The sequence below is a fragment of the Petromyzon marinus genome, chromosome 3 (genome assembly GCF_048934315.1).
Source record: "Petromyzon marinus isolate PM22_M1 ecotype Great Lakes invasive population chromosome 3, UKy_Petmar_22M1.pri1.0, whole genome shotgun sequence".
NCBI lineage: Eukaryota > Metazoa > Chordata > Hyperoartia > Petromyzontiformes > Petromyzontidae > Petromyzon > Petromyzon marinus.
In genome coordinates this window covers 9350302-9371218 of record NC_133669.1, presented here as the reverse complement: position 1 = coordinate 9371218, position 20917 = coordinate 9350302, and the positions used below count along the sequence as shown (strand labels likewise).

The 20917-nt window shown below is 50.5% G+C and overlaps 1 protein-coding gene across 3 annotated transcripts in view; it reads right to left on the bottom strand.

Annotated features, from left to right (window-relative positions):
- CAD (carbamoyl-phosphate synthetase 2, aspartate transcarbamylase, and dihydroorotase) overlaps nt 1-20917 on the bottom strand; it is a 47338-nt gene that overhangs the window by 24838 nt on the left and 1583 nt on the right. For all 3 annotated transcript variants that reach the window (XM_032972947.2, XM_032972954.2, XM_032972963.2), the window contains exons 2-22: nt 14668-14807; nt 13202-13331; nt 12648-12790; nt 12376-12517; nt 11768-11942; nt 11238-11423; nt 10612-10727; nt 10095-10243; nt 9616-9747; nt 8956-9189; nt 7693-7833; nt 7152-7232; nt 6638-6826; nt 5841-5965; nt 5274-5407; nt 4362-4474; nt 3526-3770; nt 2974-3220; nt 2493-2591; nt 1914-2138; nt 1064-1246 (exon numbers count right to left, since the gene is read on the bottom strand). In XM_032972947.2, the coding sequence (XP_032828838.2) occupies nt 1064-1246; nt 1914-2138; nt 2493-2591; nt 2974-3220; nt 3526-3770; nt 4362-4474; nt 5274-5407; nt 5841-5965; nt 6638-6826; nt 7152-7232; nt 7693-7833; nt 8956-9189; nt 9616-9747; nt 10095-10243; nt 10612-10727; nt 11238-11423; nt 11768-11942; nt 12376-12517; nt 12648-12790; nt 13202-13331; nt 14668-14807 (3329 nt within the window). The remainder of the gene's footprint in view (nt 1-1063; nt 1247-1913; nt 2139-2492; nt 2592-2973; nt 3221-3525; nt 3771-4361; nt 4475-5273; nt 5408-5840; nt 5966-6637; nt 6827-7151; nt 7233-7692; nt 7834-8955; nt 9190-9615; nt 9748-10094; nt 10244-10611; nt 10728-11237; nt 11424-11767; nt 11943-12375; nt 12518-12647; nt 12791-13201; nt 13332-14667; nt 14808-20917) is intronic.

Sequence of the window (20917 nt, the reverse complement as noted above, 5' to 3'; positions counted from 1 at the left end):
GCACTGTTGTACTCCATTGCATCTGCGTTCATATTCTGCACAAGTGCGCATGTACGCAAACACGTAGACACACAGGTATGCATGCACACGTGTGCGTCTCAACACACATGCATATATTATTGCAAACGCACATTGTGTACTCTACATGCATACGTGAGAAAAAAAAAAAAGGAGGCAATTGAAGGGACCTCAGAAGTAGTTGTGATGTCGCCTTCCCGAGGAAATTCTGTAACAAGGGGGGGTGTGGCGTTATTCCACTTTCTGCGAGCGTCCCGTGACAACATGGCATCCACAGCACAATTGAAGCAGAATTGGGGGGAAAGAAAAGAAAGAGCTTTTCACGGGCACTTCTCAAGGCATGGCATGGAGCACGAGGGGGCGATGTGGCAAGAACCATGCAAGGCCGCCTTCGTCTCCCCAGTGCCAATGTTTACACAGCGAACCAAGTGCTCGTTTAAGGAAATCTGCGATTCGATCTGTGGGATGCCCACTCGTGTTTCCTTGGCTGGAAATCCCAATCATGTCGCCGGAAGGCACAATCACTCTCATGCCGAGGGATTCAACAACGAATTCATCTTTACGAGCATAACGTTTCTTTTTTTTACTATTAGGGACTTACCCGATTAAAAACCTGGCCAAACTACCCCCTTACTCCGAAGTTTAAAATGAGAGGCGGAGAGGCCTGGGGACAGCAGCAGGTGGGGGGGGGGGGGGGACCTCCCCCCTCCCCGCCCCCCCAGCCCCTTTCCTATTTTTCCTTTCATCAGTTGAGTGGATGGGCCCAAGAAGGAGGAGAGGTTGTAACCCCACCTCATGATTTGCAGTGTCCCTTTTTCACCCCCTCCCCACACCTGATCTACCCCTAGAATGTTGGTTATGGTTTCCCCTCCCCCCCTCTCCTGCCCATGAGCACAAACTCCCACCCCCCCCCCCCTCAAGGTGGGCACTGAGCATGTTGTTCCCCCCCCCCATTCCTCGACTCGTGCAAGAGCTGGAAAACTCCCCTTTTCCCCTCGCAGTTTTTGGTCAGCCCCGGGGCGTCGCTCAGAGCCCTCGCGCGCACCTTGGCCTCCAGAATGAACTTCGAGATGACGACGGGGTACTCCTTTGACACGGCGACGGCGCTGTTCAGGAACGCCTCCAGGTCGTTGTCGGAGAGCGCCACGTTCATGGCAGCGCCGCTCAGCACGTAGGACGGGCGCACAAGGCACGGGTAGCCCACGTTGGCGCAAAACTCCTTGGCGGACTGGCGAGCACGTCAACGCGGACAATCGGGGGAAGCGCGGTCAAGCGGAAAGGTGAAGGACAGTGTTATTTACACGTCAAATTGAGTACGCAACAAAGACACTCATTCTTACGCATCTATTACATGGCCAACTGGACACACAATGAATCTCATAATAAACTTCACACTCGTACGCACGCACACTAAAGACAAAGATCCTCCCCCCGTAGAGCTGTGCAGATTGTTGAGGATGTTAGCAAGCAACTATTCAGGGTGGCATGGCACCTAAAGAAGTGTTGTGGTCAGCACCATGACCAGCAACCTGTCTCTCCAGCCACATATTTACACACTCGACCCACGAAACAAAGACAAACATCCTCATATAGTCCTTAACAGACTGTTGGGGGAAATGCTGTTAGAAATCACCTGTACAAGTGATGATACACAAGGTGAGAAAGCACCATGCCCATCTGCCTTCATCTCGAAAAAAGTGCTGATGTTTACACACCGAACCCAGTGCTCATTTACGGTTGAGTTGACCTACGAATGGCGCAGGACCGGTTCCGATAGCTGCGAGCGGGATTCGAACTTGGGTCGCTGGGTTCGGAATGCACTACCCCAACAACTGCGCCCACCACTCGGCACTAACACAGACAAACACACGCGCGCGGGCGCGCCCCTTCAGCACCTTCAGGTCGGACAGCTCCTTCCAGAGAGGCTGGCTGATGCCGATGGAGTCGAGCATTCGCGAGAACTTGAATCGGTTCTCGGCGCCGTCGATGAACTCGGGCGAAGTGCCCAGGATGCGGCACTTCTGCCGGTGCAGCGCCATCGCGATGTTGTTGGGCAGCTGCCCGCCCATGCACAGGATCACGCCCTCCGGGTTCTCCAGCTCGTAGATGTCCATCACGGTCTGGTGCCATGGGCAGTGCGGGACAGGTCACAGTGATGAGGTCGACAGGACCAAGTGTTGATGTTGCACAATATCATCGCTTTCTTCCTTATGCCAGAACCCGCAGCGCTTGCTGGGTGTGTCCGGCAGTCCTGGAAGTTCTAGGAGACCAGAAGCATGGCGGTCCAAGTCCCTGGTCTCCAAGAACTGCTCCGACAGTCTTATTGTCACCACCATCATCATATGGTAGGTCTTCCCCTTGGTCACAAACCTCTGGGGTGACATTGCATGGCTATGTACAGTGCGAAAGACGTTCAACATACATACACACATGTGAGAGATCGGGGGGGGGGGGGGGGGAGGGAAAAGTCTCACTTCAAAGGAGATCTCTTCGAAGTAGAGTCGGTCGCACATATCATAGTCCGTGCTCACAGTCTCCGGGTTGCAGTTCACCATGATGGTTTTGTAGCCGAGCTGTTAAATCGGCCACGGGCAGAGAGACAAGGGCAACGTCACGAGGTCTTCGCGGGCAATGCAACGGACAGTGCCACCCAAAACACCCCACACACCAACGCTTTCCCTCCTTTAGTTGCGAAGTCGATGCCCGACCGCCAGGGTTAGGTCTCACAGTTGCTCAGCAACCGGTGCAAAAAAACCCTTACCCTATAATTCAAACTAAACAATAATTGCCGCTAGTAATTCAAGGGCTAACACTTAAATCAGGTTAGACAGCGATGAGTAAGGATACTGACGAACATGCTGCAGAATGCTGTGTATGTCAAACAACATCAACTTCAAACAACATCAACTAAATAGCCGAAGGCCGTCGTCCCCCTTCCCCCGAGCTCCGCCGGACCTTGCGCAACTCTGTGATGCAGCCCACGGCGCACCAGTCGAACTCCACGCTGCTGCCGATGCGGTAGACGCCGGAGCCTAGCACGAGCACGTGGTCGGCGGGGAAGGAAATGTCGTGCTCGATGCCACCGTACGTCAGGTACAAGTAGTTGGTCTGCGCCGGCCACTCCCCCGCCACCGTGTCCACGCGCTTCACCCACGGCAAAACCTGCAGCTCCTTCCGCAGCTGCCGCACCGCCAGCTCCGTGCTGCGGGGGTGGTGGCGGCGACGATGATGGCAACAAATCGAAACGTCCGCACACAGCACTCGGCCACTCATTTAATCACTCGCGCACCCACGCATTAATTCGCTCTGCGTTTTATGTTTAGTTCATTGGGTTGGCTACGTACGGTGCGAAAGAAGTTCAACATACATGCATACACTAAATCACTCGCGTTTCCATCCAACGACTTACCAACTGAAATCACTCGCACAGCAATCTGTGCACCCGCTCACTCGCAAATTCAATCAATCATTCATGCACTCGCCCACCTCGCCAGCCCACCCACCCACCTCATGATGGCGCCGGCGATCTGCCGGTCTGAGAATCCGAGCTGTTTGGCACGCAGCAGCAGGCTGCGTGGCAGTGGGTGCTCCTGGTAGGCCTCGAGCGCTTGCCCGAGCACCGTGATTCCACGCATGCGGTGCAGGAACCAGCTGTCGATGCGTGTCAGCTCGTACAGTCGCTCCACCGAGTAGCCGGCACGCAGGGCCGCCGCCAGCACGAAGATCCGCTTATCCGTGGGCGTCTCCAGCTCCTGCGTGGGGGAAACGTGGCCGGGTGGTGCCGGGTTCAAGACAGAAGTGCCCAGCGGTGTTACAGCCTGCCACCTATGTGCGCGAATGTACTGTACAAGCTTCATCGGTGGATTTCGCACCGCCTCGCCTCGCCGCCATGTGACGGTGTACACAGGAACTGTACCTCGGGTTGTAACGATGCAATTATTTACATATTTATTTAATGGTATGCATAGAATTGCCTTTACAAGAATGGATGTGTTTTTTTTATTTGTATATGTTATATAGGTCACATTATTTCTGCAGCCACTAGAGGCGCTGTCATTCATTCTACATATCAAGAATTGTATGTCAACACAAGAGTCAAAGTTTGTCCATGCTTAAGGTGAGCACGGGCGGCTGAGTGGGCTGTGGTGGATGCTTCGAAAAATGCGGCTGCTATTCATTTTAATTCATGATGACAATGATGATGAGTAAAAGTCAGTCTCCTTTACTTAATCAGGAGATGAAGTAAACCCATTGAGATAAACAGAGCTTCCTTTTGCAAGGGTGAACCTGAGGCACATCACTGAAGCCGACGACACTGGAGGAGAGGGGGTCAGAGTCCTCACCTCGTCGGAGGCAGGTTTGAGCGTGTGGTCGAAGCCGCAGCAGTTCTCGTTGACCATGCGAAGCGCCTTCTGGAATGCCTCCTCGAAGCAACGGCCCACGGCCATCACCTCCCCTGCGGGCGGACAGCGCGCAGACGGCACCGGCCATTCGTGAAAACGCTCATGTACACTCATACATTCGTTGTGACTTGTTCCATCACCTGGTCATTCATTCAATCACTCACTCACTTCACCTGCTCACTCACTCAGCCATGTGCTCATGCAATCAACAATTAAGTGCCTAAAGTACTTGCTCACTCGGTCCACCATGTGCTCACGTGCCAGCTTGCTCACTTGCCTAGCACCTGCAACCTGACTCACTTGCTCACCTCGGGAACCTAAATATCCATGCACTCACTCACTCACCCGCCCGCCCGCCTATCAACACACACACACACGTGGGCACATTAAGCAACTGTGAGCACATATATATAATGTCGTGGTTAGCGTGCTGCGCTATGAACCCGGCGATCCAAATTAACATTCCGCTCAAAACTAACATCATTGATGAGGATTTCAACTGGTCCTGGGCCTCCCCCTAGGTCTCCACAGCCTCAAAATAGTATCAGGTGTGGTATATACACATCAGCACTCGAGAGATCAAGGCAGCAGAGCATGGTACTGACCACACCACCACCCCCCCCCCCGTGTGCAGTGACGGCCTTAATAAGTGCTCGTTAACAGTACTTGTCCCAACAGTCTGTGTGGCTATAACGGGAATTGTCGTCTTTGTGCGAGCATAAAAGTTCACTAAAAGTCACTTGCCCAACTAATGTTTAAAAGGCTACGGGGGATTTTTGTCTCTCGTATGAGCGTGTGGATGTGTACACAGGTGTGTGGGTATGGGGGCCCATGCGTGCGTGTGCTGCCCACCGACGCTCTTCATGGAGGATCCGATCTTGGTGCTCACACGCAGGAACTTGCTCAGGTCCCAGCGCGGGACTTTCACCACCACGTAGTCCAGACTCGGCTCAAAGTTCGCCGTAGTCGAGCCGGTCACAGAGTTCCTGGACGCGGCACCAACAAAACAATCTGGAGATGACAGACTAATGATTGCCGTGTCGGAGACACTGGAATGGCACCACTGAGAGCCTGGGTGGTTCCAATCTGGGCTTCCAAGTCACCCGTAATTAAGCAAGCTTGTCTGCAACATAGCGAGTTGACGGTCTCCAGCCTAAACACCAATTCACTGCATACAAAATGAAAAAGTCACACCCCCGAAGCTCAAACACTGAACAGCGTGCAAAGCAATATTCGAGCAACGGACATCACATTTCCCAGCTGTAAATGGGTTAAATCGGACTTCATGGAAATAACGGGGTTTTGTAAGAAAATGGATAATACCGGGGGGGGGGGGGGGGGCGGTGGGGGGGGCCCACTTCTGAATTTTCCGGGATTTCGAGGACACTGCTGCATTGTTAGGAGTGCAGGGCAACGCACCTGAGCGTAGGCAAGGGGATGCCAAGCGCCAACTTGGCCGCCACGTACGCCAGCGGGTATCCCGTGGCCTTGCTGGCGAGCGCCGAGCTCCTGGACAGACGAGCGTTCACCTCGATGATGTAGTACTGTCGCGGTGGGAGGCAGACGTCGGCAGGTGCGGAAGGAGAGGCGGAAATGACAGGAAGTTGGAAATAAGCAGTTATCGTGCCCGACACGGAAGTGAAATGTCACGAGCTCAATCTTCTATCGGAGGGTTGACTCTGCACCATCATCAATAAGGGGGGGGGGGAATCTACATTGTAGGCAGGCGACAGCAGTTGTGCTATGGATATGGAGAGAATGGCATTAGCAATTGGAATGTGGATTATCCATTGCTGGCCTGGGCTATCAACAGGAATGAGCGTCACACCGTTGATCGGTCGAGCAGGAAGTTTTGATAATTGGTGGGAAGTTGTAGTTATTAAGCAGTAGGTTTCAGCACTTACACCAAAAACAAGTACTTGCTCACATACTCTCAATAATTCATTCAATCACTCAGCCATCCATCCACATACTCGCATACCGACTACTCGCCGACTCGCCCATCCACTCACTCTTATTAACCTATTCACAGATTACTCACCCAATCTCCCACTAATTCACTCACATACATAAATACACCTCGCTCACTCACTATCACCCAACCACTCCAACACTCACACAACCACCCACCCACACACTCACCTGCCCACCCACCCGCTCAATTACCCAGTTACCCACCCATACATACACTCACCCACTCATCCGCCCACACCCACCTGCTCGGACTCAGGGTTGAGCGCGTACTGAATGTTGCACTCCCCCACGACGCCCAGGTGGCGGATGACCTTGATGGCGGTGGTGCGCAGCATGTTGTACTCGCGGTTGTTGAGTGTCTGGCTTGGGGCGACGACGATGGACTCGCCCGTGTGGATGCCCAGGGGGTCCACGTTCTCCATGTTGCACACCTTCATGGGTAATGAACGCGCTCACGCAAAAAGTCAGGGGTGGCGTTAGGGTCGGGCAATCGAAAGTGTGGCCCTATTTTGCCCGCATTACGGAACAGGTTTTCCCTGCCTCTGGGTCAAAGGAAGGAAGAGGAGCCGGGGGCATGTGGTCCGAAAGAGAGCGATCGACAATCAAACCAACGGCGCAGGAGAGACAAGGCCAGGGACGACTTCCGGACAACTACGTGGTGAGGGTGGGAGTCCGGACGTGAAATTTAGCAGTGGGTGGGATGCGAGAGGGGAGCGCTGGGACCAAGTGACGCAAGGAGGAGGAAGGTGGACACACCGTGATGCAGTTGTTGTAGGCGTCGCGAACGACCTCATACTCCACCTCCTTCCAGCCCTTGAGAGACTTGTCCACCAGCACCTAAGGACGACGACCGACAGCCACAGCCACGTTTACTAAGTCGAGTGAGTGAGGGGGGAAAACTTTAAAAATGTGTTCTTGTTTTAAAAGCAAGATATAACCCTGAATGACACAATACACAGAGCCTAGATGTGTAGCATGTTGATGGCGTGTTAGTGGAATTTTGGTAGCATGTTGATGGCGAGTTGGTGGCACACTGGGGTGTCATGCTTGTGGTGTGTTCGCGACATTCTAATGGCAGGTCTGCAACACATTCATAGCAGGTTCTTGGTAAGTGACATGTGGGTGGGCTATGGGTGGCATGTTCATGGCGTGTTGGTGACAAGTCCGTGGCACGTTGGTATGCGATAAGTCCGCCGGGTCACGTTGGACGATGTAGTAAGGCACCCCCCCCCCCTCCCCCGTACCCCATGCCCCCCTATCCCCCCAACACCCCACCGTCCCCCAAAACCCTCCGCACCTGCGTGGTGTGCGCGAACGCCTGCGTCACCAGCGCCGACAGCTCCTCGGGCCCATCGGCGAATCCCGAGCCCAGGCCGCCGAGCGCGAAGGCGGCGCGCACGAGCACCGGGTAGCCCAGCTTGTTGGCCGCCGCAAGCGCCTGCCGGGGGAGACACGCGCCCAGCGTCAGCAAAGGGGGGGTCTTGGGCATACGGCCGTGCTTTAAAAAAATATATAATTTGTATTCAACTGAACGCGAGCCTGGTACACAAAGCACCGATCACAGAACAAAGAAGGGGGGGGGGGGGGGGCATAAATCCCACAAGCAAATCCGAGAACGATGCAGCAGGGCTTGTGGTGAAGAGGTGGATTGGGCTCACTGCTCCACCCAGGTGAGGAGCCTCTAGCAGAAAAGTTAAAGTTTATATGGGTGGGGGGGGGAAGGTAAGGGAGAAGATAACGAACATAAAAATGGAGGATGGGAAAGAGGAGGGGGAAGGGAAGGGAGAAAAAGGGAAAGCATTCTGCCGCGCCTTAAATATACAAGACGTGCTGTCGCGGTGGATTGTGGGTAATAAATAATAACTAATAAGCATATAATATGGTTAAATCACCCGCAATACACCCGATCTCGTCACATCTTGGAAGCTATGCGCAGCATAGCCTGCATAGTGCTTGGATGGGCGACCACTGTGCGTAGGAGGTGTTATAGGCAACGGGGCTACGTGGTGGGCAGTGCAGTAAAAATCCGACGTTTTACTGTCGTTCTACGCTCCCATGTCCACTGCTTCCGGCCTTCGCAAACCTGCACTGACCAGCGTGAAGTATGGTCTAATTACCCACAACAATGGTGTGGGGAGGTTTCCATCCAGCAATGGATTGAATAAAGGTCTGTACATGTGCTACTGATATCATGTCATGAGTGGAATGTTCTAGTCCAGCGGTGGCCAACTGGCGTCTCCCAAGCTGCATGCGGCTCTTTAATCCACCACGTGGCTCTATGCAAGGGGATAACGTAGAACATACTATCACAGAAGCAAAGAATAATGTGTCCCATGCTGCCAATATATATATACACCTGGCTCTTGGCAGAACAAGGGTGCTTTTTGGCTATTGGTCTGTTCCAGGTTGGCCCACCCCTGCTCTATTCGGACCTTCCACTGCGAGTGGTGCACTTTCCCCAACAGTCCATACGGCTACACGGTTGGGGATCCTTGTCTTCGCGAGTGCGCAAGTGTGCCCACGTGGGTGTGTGTGTGCGCGCGTGCGCCCACTCCCCCACCTGCTCAATCGAGCAGGCGGCCACGCTGGGCGCCACGTGCTCTCCGATCTCCTCCATCTTCTCGACGAAGCCCTTGCGGTCCTCGGTCATCTCGATGGAGGCGACGGGCGTGCCGAGGACGCGCACGCCATAGCGCTCCAGCACGCCCAGCTTTGACAGCTCCACGCCGCAGTTGAGCCCCGTCTGACCCCCGAAGCTCAGCAGGATGCCGTCCGGTCGCTCGTTCTGGATCACCTGGAGGGGTGAGGCAGGGAGACACACAGGTGGGAAAGGTGGTTGTGGAACGAACGCAGCAACGAGCAGCGGGGAGAGAAGGCTGGGGAGTGAAAGTTGGAGGGGAGGTTGGGGTAAATGTCATGAAGGTGGCTGAGGAGAGGTCGTGGAGAGAAGGCCGGGGAGAGAAGATCTGGAGAAGTTGGAGATACATCTCATCAATGGGAACTAAAATTGGGCTGATGGCAATCATACCACTATTTATTTAATCACAAGTTGCTTGTTTTCATAATCATCATGCGTCAGAACAATTCTAACTTGAGAACCAAAAGTTTTGGTTGCAAGTCATTTGTCAATGTCCATGCCGCAGGTCACATCAAGTAGTAAACGGCGATTAAAAACTTCAACGCACAAAGGATTCCACGTGCGGCGGCGGGCGCCACTAACCTGCGTGACGTACTCGGCCGTGATGGGCAGGAAGTAAACCTTGTCGGCGAGACCCATCGACGTCTGCACGGTGGCGATGTTGGGGTTGATGAGAACCGTTTGAATGTTCTCCTCTTTCAGGGCCTTGATGGCCTGCATGGGCACGGACACAACCCGGGGGGGGGGGGCGAGAGACAGAGGGGGGGGGCAGTGGTGGTGGTGTCACCGGGATGGCAGCCACAATTATGACCACAAACACAACTACGACGGCAACCGCAATTGTGACCATACTGGTTCAGCGACTAGTATGACGTGCTCACCCTGTCTGTGTCGGTGCTCGCCCACATATAGCCTTTGCTCACCGTAATTCCTCATCCTCAAGGCTCTAGCAAGATCTGTAGTCGAGTTCTAAAATCGTGTAGAGTCCTCTACCATAGAAGAGACTGTAAACGAGAGGGTGCGCTCACCAGTGTAGATTCCTCACCACAGGGAGTTCTCACCTGTGAGCCGGAGTAGTCAAACTCCCCGGCCTGGCCGATGGACAGGCCTCCCGACCCAAGCACCAGCACCTTGGCCGGGCGGCCACCCTGCACCCCGCACCCGGTGGGGGTCCCGCTCCACGACAGGTGCTTCGTTAGCCGCTGCTTGACTGTGAACGGGGAAATGAAACGCGATTAGACACCGGTTTAAAAAATGAGCCTCGTTAAATCCAATTACGGTAAATTGGGCCCCGCAGTGGTGAACTCGCTGCGCTATGAAGCTAGCCACCCGAGTTCCAATGCTGGCCATGGCGGACGTCAGTGGCGAGTGATATCCGAATCGGTTTTGGCCCCCCCTCCCCAAGAATCAAATTCAGGTTAGCTGCATGTGAACCCATTATATACAACGTATACAAATCAAAAACGTAATAAAACTGTGATTGATGAACATCGATTTGACGCACGTATCGCGAGCATCGTCAAAACCTCTGTTACGCTATGAATGACAGCTGTTTTGTTTTTAAAAAGCAGGACTCACTGGGCGTGACCTGCAGGTCCATGCCGGCCTTGTGGTCCCGTGCAGCCTGCAGAAAGACGTCAAAGAGGTCTTCGAGGTCTTGAGGCCCTGCCATGTGCTCCGGGTGGAACTGCACGCTGGGGACGTGTACACGGGGGGGGGGGACATCGTGAAGCACCAAGACCGCCTCTGCGACTGCCACGGCCAAAGCAGCCATTACCATTGCTTACCGTGTTGCCACCACTACCCCCCAGCACTGCTAGCGCCTAATCCGGCAATAGCTGGCACCGCAAATCACTACTGCCAGCACCATTAATACTTCTACGAACAGCAGTGACATCACAACCACTACTACAGCAACACCAACATTGGAACCTCCACCAGCACCACTGATATTTTTACCAGCAAGTGACAAATGCATTTTCTATAGCCTGGCTTTTCGTTTTTTACATATATATAAAAAAATTGTTAGCATTATCTGCGTTTTTTAATTCAAATCCGGGCCAACCCTCCCCCCCTCCCATTTACTCTGGATAATCGCGAGCCGACCGTATCAGCCCCCTGGCCTTCCGCTCGCTCTGCTCACAGACACGGTACACGTCGCATGCGACGCATGTTGCGAACAGGCACCGGGGCCGCGGTGGCACCTGAAAAATGGCAGCGAGTCGTGCACGATGCCTTCGTTGGAGGCGTCGTTGGCGTTGGTAAATAAAGGCGTCCACTCAGGCGGCAGCGACGCGACGTCCACCGCGAAGCCGTGGTTCTGCGACGTGATGAAGCAGCGGCCTGAAGCCTCATGCAGGCACGGCTGGTTGTGGCCGCGGTTGCCGTACCTGGCGTTGGTGGAAGGGCGCGAGGATGAACGCAACAACAACCGTCATTCACCAGGATGAACGCAAGCACACCGACACACCAGATACGTGCACACACATACAAAGACCTCCCCCCCCTCATAGCCTTTAAGAGACGGTTCAGGTAAGTGCAGTCAGCGAGCACCTATGAAGGCTGGCACGGCACATGATGGACACATACACACAAAGACTAATGCACACACATAACATACACGGGTACAAACAACACACACCACACAGACAGGCGCTCAAGACACCCACACACCTCTCAAATAATTCAGCACCAACGGCAGCGGCAGCAACTACGTGCTCGAACCGGCACTCACTTCATCTTGTGAGTGGTCGCTCCAGCCGCCAGCGCCAGCAGCTGGTGGCCCAGGCAGATGCCGAAGATGGGCGGTGCCCCAGTTTTGCGCGCCAGCACGCCCTTGAGCACCTCCACCGTGGCGGTGCATTGCGTCGGGTCACCAGGGCCGTTGCTGATAAACAGCCCATCGAACTCTACGGGGCAGCAGAGTCGGCGTTAGCGGCATCGGCAACAGCGGCATCAGCGGCATCAGCGGTTTTGTCAGCAAGAGCATGAGTAGCAACTGTAGCAGCATCAACAGCACCGGCAACATTATTATCAGCATCAGCACATTGGCAGCAGCGAGAGCACCAGCAGCATCAGAAACATCATTAACAGCAGCAACAAAAGCACCAGCAGAGAAGCACCAGCAGCATCGTCATCATGAGCAGCAGCAGCACCAACAGCAGCAGAATCAGCATGGACATCAGCGACAGTAAAAGCAGCAGCGGCAGAAATGTAATTACAGTACAAGCAGCAACAAGACAAAAGGGGTAACGTTTGCGGCATGGGTTTTGCTCTATGACAAAACGACGGTGGTGGTGTCATCCCCGCGGTGGTGCACACCCTCTCTCGCGGCTCTCTCACCGGCCGAGGAAAGCGGCGAGTCCCATGGCACAAGCTGCACGCTGGCACCGCGATCACACAGGCACCGCAGCTGGTTGTACTTGAGGCCGCAGTCGATGACCAGAATGCGAACGTCCCCACCGGGGTTCAGCAGCCGCGGCTCCTGCGGTGAGCAAGTGATTGAACGATTGACTAAGGGAGCAGGTGAGCGGACAATTGAGCAAGATAAGTGGGCGATTGTGTTAGCAAGTGGACAAGTGAGCGGGCGCAGAATTTATTAGCAAGTCGGGCACCTTTATGGACACCTCGGCAACGAGGTTGCGCAGATTGGGGTCCTGCAGCGGCACTGCCGTTTCGTCGGCTCCGTCCAGTACGATGCGCCCCAGCAGCGACCCCTTCTCACGAATCAGCTTGGTCAGCGCCCGCGTGTCGATGCCTGGTCGCAGGCAAGGCAAGAGGGGGTCAAAGGCAAGAGGTTATTAAGGGGTTAAAGCCGTGCGGAGCCAGTGTTTGAAACATCGCCGACTCCAATGTTACGGTCTGGCGCTCCGTCGTGACATTACTGTGAAATCACTCCCATACGTTTACACGCAGCTTTATCACTATGCCAAAAATAGCGTCTAATTAATATTGCATTTCAATAACTATTTACAAATAGGGGGGTGGGGGAGGAAACTAAGAAGAGCAACATTGCAGCACATTCCCCCAGGATGAAGCAACTGGCGCACAGCACCAACAATGAGCCCCCCAGGGCATCCACAGGGGGCTGTGGCGCGGGGAACCCCTTAACCAGCACACAGCTACAAGATAAGAGCTTTGCGATGTTTCTGGTTCTTATCTCATTTACCTTCGAGTGCGGGGATGTTGTGCTCGCAGAGCCAGTCGTGGAGCGACCGCGTGGAGCTCCAATGGCTGTGCTCGCGCGAATACTCGCCTACAACGAGGGCTGCCGCGTGAATACGCGACGACTCGAACCACTGCCAAGAGTGGACATGAGGGTGGGGGGGGGGGCGTCGGGGGGGACATTTCAGAGAGGGGAGAGAGCATTTATCGTTACGTAACGTGCTTCAATGCAACGTGGATTCTGAACGAGATCGCTTCTCGGTGGCCTTTAGTCGCCAGAAAAAGCCTCACCGAGATTCAAGACACTTTTTCAGGAGGGTCTTGCTACACTGGGATGTTTGACCGATTTTGTTACCGAGTGCATGGTTTCGTGTGGGAGGAAACTCGAGGAGCTGGTGACAACCCATCGCGAATACGAGGAGGGTAACACTAAAAACTCCAAACAAATTGATTAAATCCTGGCAACCGAATTGGCCAAGCCAACAACATCTGGTACAGGCGGTCCCCACTTTTATGACGCAATGCATTCACGGAAACCTCATCATAAATCAGACCCTATTTTGCAATAGACAGTATAAACAGGAGAAACATCACTTGCCGATGTGTTTTAACCTTCATCAGCCATATTTAACAAGGTTTATTTAAAAGGTAAAAATCCACATAAACACTTTAGAATAACAAAAGCTCCACGCCAAGTCACATAGGAAACCAGACTGACTCTTTTCAAATGTATTTCGAGTCATGTCAAAAGATGCGTTGTAAAATCAAGTTTCTGCATCTTAAATCGATTCATGGTGGCATTATATAAATGTCGTAAAAGTGGATCGTTGCAAATCGGACTGTCGTAAGCCAGAGACCGCCAGGTATTCTCAAGACAGACAGGACAAATTATACAAACAAACAAAAAGTCAATCCTGAAAACTGTATTGTTTTCAAATCACGACATTTCACTGAACTATGGGTGGCGGGGTGGGTAAGTCGATACACTTACAATGCTCTGGCTGTTTGTGAAAAAAATAACAACGTAATGGATGGAAAACGCTGGAGTTGGTTAATGTACTAAAGAAAAACAACACACCAAAACTTTACAATGTACATGAGGTACAGAGCTCACATATCTTAACATTGGCTTCTCTCCAGGGCTTCAGCCAATGAGCATTCTGCCTGGGACATGAACTGTGAAGGAATCTGGCCAACAGTGGCAGACAGATAAGGCTCACCGAGTCATTTCTAACAACAGGCTCCCACAGAGCCAAGTGTTATGTAGGAGCTTAAACATTCGTGCTCATCAGTTAGCCATGGCCCATCTACAGATTGCCAAGGGGAGACCAGTTCTATTTGGGTTTAAAATGTTTTAAAGGGCTCATCAGTCAGCTGCGCTCAAATACAGGCTGCCACGTAGAACCCAGTGTTTTACGGGACTTCACAATCATTGGGACTCATCAGTGAGGCAGCAGCCCACAGCGTCACCTTGCTCAGGCCGAAGTTGCTGTCGCCATCGGCAGGCACGCCGTAGTTGCCGATGTGCGGATAGGTGAGCACCAGGATCTGGGAGCAGTAGGACGGGTCTGTGAGTGCCTCTGGGTAGCCCACCATGCCCGTCTGGAACACTTGTGTATACACAGACACACACGCACAAAGACAATGATTATCCGTGTAGCCTTTAACTACGCACACGCATCAATACTCTCTCACACGCACGTGCATGAATGCACAATTGTATGCACAAAGATCAAAGATACTCCAGTATAGCCTTTAACAGACTGCTGAGGCCAGGGCTGTTAGCGAGTACCTGTTAAAGAAGGTTCAACCCTTTAGCAGGGGTGGTGTGTCCAGCACTATGCCCGGCTATTTGTCTACCTAGTGCTGATGTGCATCACACACAATGCCAGGTAAGGCTGAGTTGACTTAGGCGAGCCGTAAAACCAGTTCATATATGGATTGGCACATGCAGTTGTGGCCAAGCATCGAACTCGGGTCGCCAGGTTCGTAATGTGATGCTGTAACCGCTGCATTACAGCTTCCCCAACACACACACAGACTCCGGGTTGTCAAGTTGTAACGAGTTTATGGCCTCAACCCATTTACCAAAAATTGCACACAAAAACACATCTTCTTAAATGAGGCTTTTCACTTCGTTCAATCGTACAGTGGTAATTTCCAGTTATATTTCTCAAAGAAGGTAGTGGACTGCTTGCTGCAACAGCTCTGAATGGAAATGTCTTCTTATCAAGACATTAAGCCAATAATTAGAAGCAAATTTAAGCTCGATCATTTTTTCAAGGTGACAAAGTACAGATGTGTGAAAAATGCCAAAATGAAGGTGGCTGGGCACAAGTGGTCATTCATTACAGGTTCAACAATTTACACACTCACAAATTGTATGAAACCGTCACACATCAGGGCAGTTCCTTCCCTGATGTGGACTTCCAGCTCTGCTAACCGTTGAAAGTTCTGCATTGCATTGCTTAACTTGGCGGTCAAGAGCTCATCAGAGCCAATGCTTCCTTCTCTTGGAATCCGCAGATGCTGCCAAGTCAAGTCTCATCAGCACCATCATCATATATCTGCCTTTATGTTTTGTCCTTGATCGCCAATGTCTCTCTGTAACCTGCCCTCTCCCCTCTTTGCACACGTGACCAACCCATTGCAACCTTGGAAAAAAGGACTGAACATTTCCTGCCATGAAACTCCCAGGGTCATCCACATGAATCTGCTTTCAAAGGCCAGAAACGACTTTTCCAGTTTTGTTCAATTCCAGGTCTCTGACTCGTACAGCAACACAAACATCACTCCTGTCTTGAACACAAATCTCTTAACACCACAGTTGACCTTTCTATCGCTTTCCAAAGTGGCTTATGAAGTCCATCGAAAACCCACCCCCTTAACACATGTATTGACCTCCATCTCACAATCCCCTTTGTTATGCACATTGCCAATTAAACACACAAATGCGCGTACCGCTGCCACATCATCAATTCCCAGGGAGCCACGTGATAAGGGGGCGCGGGACCCATCCCTCACCAAGGCCATCAGCTCCATGGCGAGGGAAGCTCACGTTGAAACCCCAGTGTCCAGCCTCGGTGGCCCAACACTGCCAAGAGATGCAATGCTCCTCCATTTCAAGGGCCTAGATAGCAACGTCATTTTAAGTTGCAATCTGCACCGTTAAGGGAACTGGACTCTTTAATAGGCTTCATAATAAGTTTTTTTGGTTAGATCGCGTAAATATAAACGCGTCGTTAAACCCACCACCCGACAACCAATTAGTAAGGTTTGAAACGTAAACAAAACGTGTCAATCCGTTACTAGTTCAGCACTTCGGTGTGTTGGCGAGTACGACGTTTCTCCGGTAATTACGACCAGCCTCATCAGGCGACAGCCAGAGTTGTGGAGGTATCCTCCTGTTTTGGTCTTAAATAGAGGTTAATGTTGGCTGCTCACAGTTAGGTTCAACACAACATTTATATTTACGCGATCTAACCCAAAAAACCCTCTATTATGGATATTGGTCTGGAAAGCCGACATGTTAAACTTTAACATGCTTCTTAAATAATCAACAGCCAAGGATCCACTTTGTTGCTGAAACAAAAGATTGAACAATGTTTCCAGAAGCATTTGTTTAACCAGGCAAACTCCGTAGTTGTATCCATATAATGCGTGCCAATTTTCTCTGTTCTGCGAAAGATTTGTTGTATTTGTCGTAATTTACACCACATTGTGGTTACTTTTCAGTGATAAGTTTATTTTTTACTTATTGCTATCGCAACTTAAAATGTTTCCATTTTTTTATTTGTCTTGAATTATTACCATTGGAATAATTCCACACAATATTAACATAATTTGATTAAGCTGCTTTTGATTAAACTGCTTTTGTTTGTACAAATGTATACAATCTGACATTGTACGATGTTTTCCTGTTTTATATTTTACCCCAGTCTCTGCCAAAATGGGTCACAAGGTCACCTATTATCCCTGCTTACCCAACTATCTATCTACCTACCCACAGACTTTGCATACCTGTCCACCCACCTACCTACCTACCCCCTTACTCACCCATTTACCTATCTACCCACTCACATATTTTATCCACTTACCCACCTACCTAACTGGACACTACTCATAGTTGGTGGGCAGGTGGTTGGTAAGGTGTCTCCTTCTGCTCAAAACGTTACTGGTTGAACTGCAAGTTCGTTTAATCGCTCTGCAACTACCCTAGAATACACTGCCGTGAGTCACAGAGTTGTGGTGGTGTCACACACACCTGTGACGAGTCACCCCATGAAAAGATTTTGAAAGCAGGGCAGCCAGGCGGGAGGGGTCATCCCTAATGCCTTCGGCAACAAATCTTGCAATGCCTCGCTCTCTCGAGTGGCCCATCCCTCTTCTGTTTGCGAGGAGACCTGATGGCTCTTCGGGACATACTGTCTACAGGAAACCCACCCACACAGATTCCTACTTGAAACCTGATTCCCACCACCACCCGACGCAAAATAATTCTCTCATCAAAACGTTATACCACAGGGCTCATTGCATTTCGGACCAACACCACCTGATCAGTGAATTAAAACATGTGCATCTGGCCCTCAAAAGGAATGGATACTCTGACCGTACCATCCGCCAAGCTGTTTCTCCCTCCATACAGAAACAAACACTTGATACTCCGATCAAAACCATCACACTGCCATATATAGCAGGTGTTACTAAAAAGATCTCCAAAATTCTAAACAAAATCCGTGACCTGATCCCTTCCGTGAAGGATGTCATTCCTGACTTACAGTACCCCGGAGTTTACAGATTGATCTGCACCTGTGGTGACTGCTATATCGGGGAAACGAAACGACATGTCTCTGACCGAATTCGCGAGCACAAATCAGATTTGAAACACGGCAGAACGAATTCTTCTGCCGTAGCTGATCACTGTTACAACGCTGTGGGTGATCACGATATAATTTTCTCCGATACCAAGGTTCTTTGCAAACCCACGGATTTTTATCAGAGATTTGTTCACGAGGCAATTCAGATTTACAAACACAGACACAATTTCAACCGAGAAGATGGTTTCAAATTAAGCAACCATTGGAAAGATGTTCTAAATCGAACCAAACATTAAACTAATTTTCAATGGTACAGTATATTCTTTCAAGTAGTGGTGTCCCAAACTTTCGCAGCTGCTTAAATTCCCTTTTCACACCATCAATATGTAAACTCCCCCTCCCCCCCTCACCGGTCTGCACATGTTCACCCCCTATACACCGTTCATCATGCTAATTCCGCCAATTAAATGCTATTTTTTATGCTAATTCCTTTGTCAAGGCACCTTAATTCCTCTCACACAAGCTTAAAGGTCGCGGTCTGAGCTTGGCTGTGTTCACTCCAGCGCTGTCCTCGAGATAGTCTGGTCCCTTCACCTGATGAAGGCCACTTGTGTTGTGGCCGAAACGTCGTGAATTTTTTTATTTTTTGGTGTTTTATACTTTTACTTGACTTTATGAAATAGAACCAAAGAGTATGGATCCTTGCAGTCACGAAAGCTTCAAATCTAGAACCTCTCCATCCTGTTTGCCAACCGGTAAGTTGGCAGAGGCGGAAAGTGATCTTTTTTTTGCCAGTTACTTCCACATTTCAAAACCGTCTATATGTTTGCGATTGTGCAGACATGAATAAGAGCAACATCATCACAGCAGTTGACAGAATATATAGCTGCTGCTGATGGCGTTTAATAGGCTAGGATTCTAGCAGGTATGCAGCGTGTGCCACAAAGCAGTTTGTCTCCCATTTTTTTAATCAGCTTTACATTGTGCACTTGCAAATAGCTATTTGGTAAAAGCTATTAGCTCCACATTTCCACTCGGTCAAATGCCTTTCATAGACGAGGCATAATGGTAATTGCCAGCTGGCGATGGCTTGAAGAGGCCTTCATCCAGTGGTGGATAGACAATGGCTGATCGTGATGACAAGCTCGAGCAGATCGATTTTTCTGGTGGCACAACCATTTCCTGTCCAGACTACATATTTACAATGACGGGTGTTGTAAAAAGGGTAAACTACTGACAAGAGGAAAGTATAAAGAAAATTAGTTTTTCACCAATCTCGAATCATTTCTTTATCGTAACCACCATGGCACATGCGGCTTTTTCTACAGGGCAGTTTGTTTTTATCTTAAAAGCAAAACATACTAAATGGTCCAAAAATGTTAAATTCAGGAAATTATGATCATATTAATCGCCTAACAGCAACCCTACCGCTAGCTAACCAATCCCATCCACCTGCAAATCTGTACCATCCTACCACATTTACTTGTTCGGGCTCTATGTACCGACTGACACAATTTAATCTTTCCAAAACGCTCAATAATGAGCTTTATCCAAGAGTCACGCGCACTCTTTGTCATTAAAATAATGAGTTTCTATCACAAATCCTCAACCCATCACTTCCCGTTTATGAAGACCCAAACCCCGTAAGCCATAATCTTTCTAAAGGTCAATTGTCCAAAAATCTATATTCACTATTCTTCTTATCAAGTCAAAAGCAAAATTATCCCCCAGCTCGGATGAACATTGGGGTAGCACTAATCTCCATCGAGCGGAAATTCCACATTCCAATATCAGAGGCCAGTAGGTTTCGGACTTTATTTAACAATTCAAAAGAAATGATGGGTTGTGTTGATCCCCCCCCCCCCATCGAGATTTGGAGTTAAAGAAGGCTAACTGTAATTATCTTGAGTGACAAAGAAGCGTGCCATTTCTTTGTCTTTAGGTAACCTTTGGTGTTCTTCATCTACATATGTAGGGAACATTGTATTTGATCGACTACGACTTCCTTACTGAGCGATTGTCTTGTTAATATCTCAAAATGCCTTCGTTGTGGCGTGTCGAGTTGTAGCACGTGCTGGGTAGCTGTTTTCAGAACGTGAGATTCACGTACAGCAAAATCGTAAGGACATCACTGGAGGCTACACTGCTAGCGCAACAGCAAAAACCTACCCATTTAAACCGTCACCTACCAACTTACACATGCAGTAAGTAACAAAGCCATTCTGTGCAAAAAGTTGCAGGCAGGCTGACCAAACTACATCTAGGCGTTGTGCGTGCAAAAAGCACAAACCTTAAATAATCTCGAAAAACAGCTAAACAATATGCAAGTAACACCTATTGCGGAATTAGTTACGGGCCAAACAAGTCCTCGGAGTTTTCAAATTCTCGCCAGTTCAATTCCTGGCCACGAGAAAACTCGCAACTGAAGTATGTAGGGGTCAAACAATCCCCAAAGGGCTGTGTGGAAATTACCGTGCGAGGAATCTGGGCAAAGTAAAGTTCACAATCTGTGGCGATCAGAGAAGTACTGGCATGCAGACAACTGGACGAGAAAATTCACGGTAAAGTATTACACTTTGAACCAATGTTGTCCATTTGTTGTTCCATAAATGTCATCAGAAATGTTCCAACAACGGAACCGGAGACAATTATTAACGAGGAAATGGAATTAAAGAAAAATGAGCCAGGGTGCACACAAATATTTAAAGTAAATAGGAAAACAGATTCCTTTGTTCCGACTCAAAACACTCTCGCTGCGAGCACTCACTGGTGAAACGCACAAGGTCTCAGGCGAAAACACGTGGGTACTCTCGCAAGCAGCATTTCAGTGTTAACGCATGTGCACACACGACAAAAGACACCCCCCCCCACCCTCCCCGTATAGAATGAACAGCCGGTTGGGA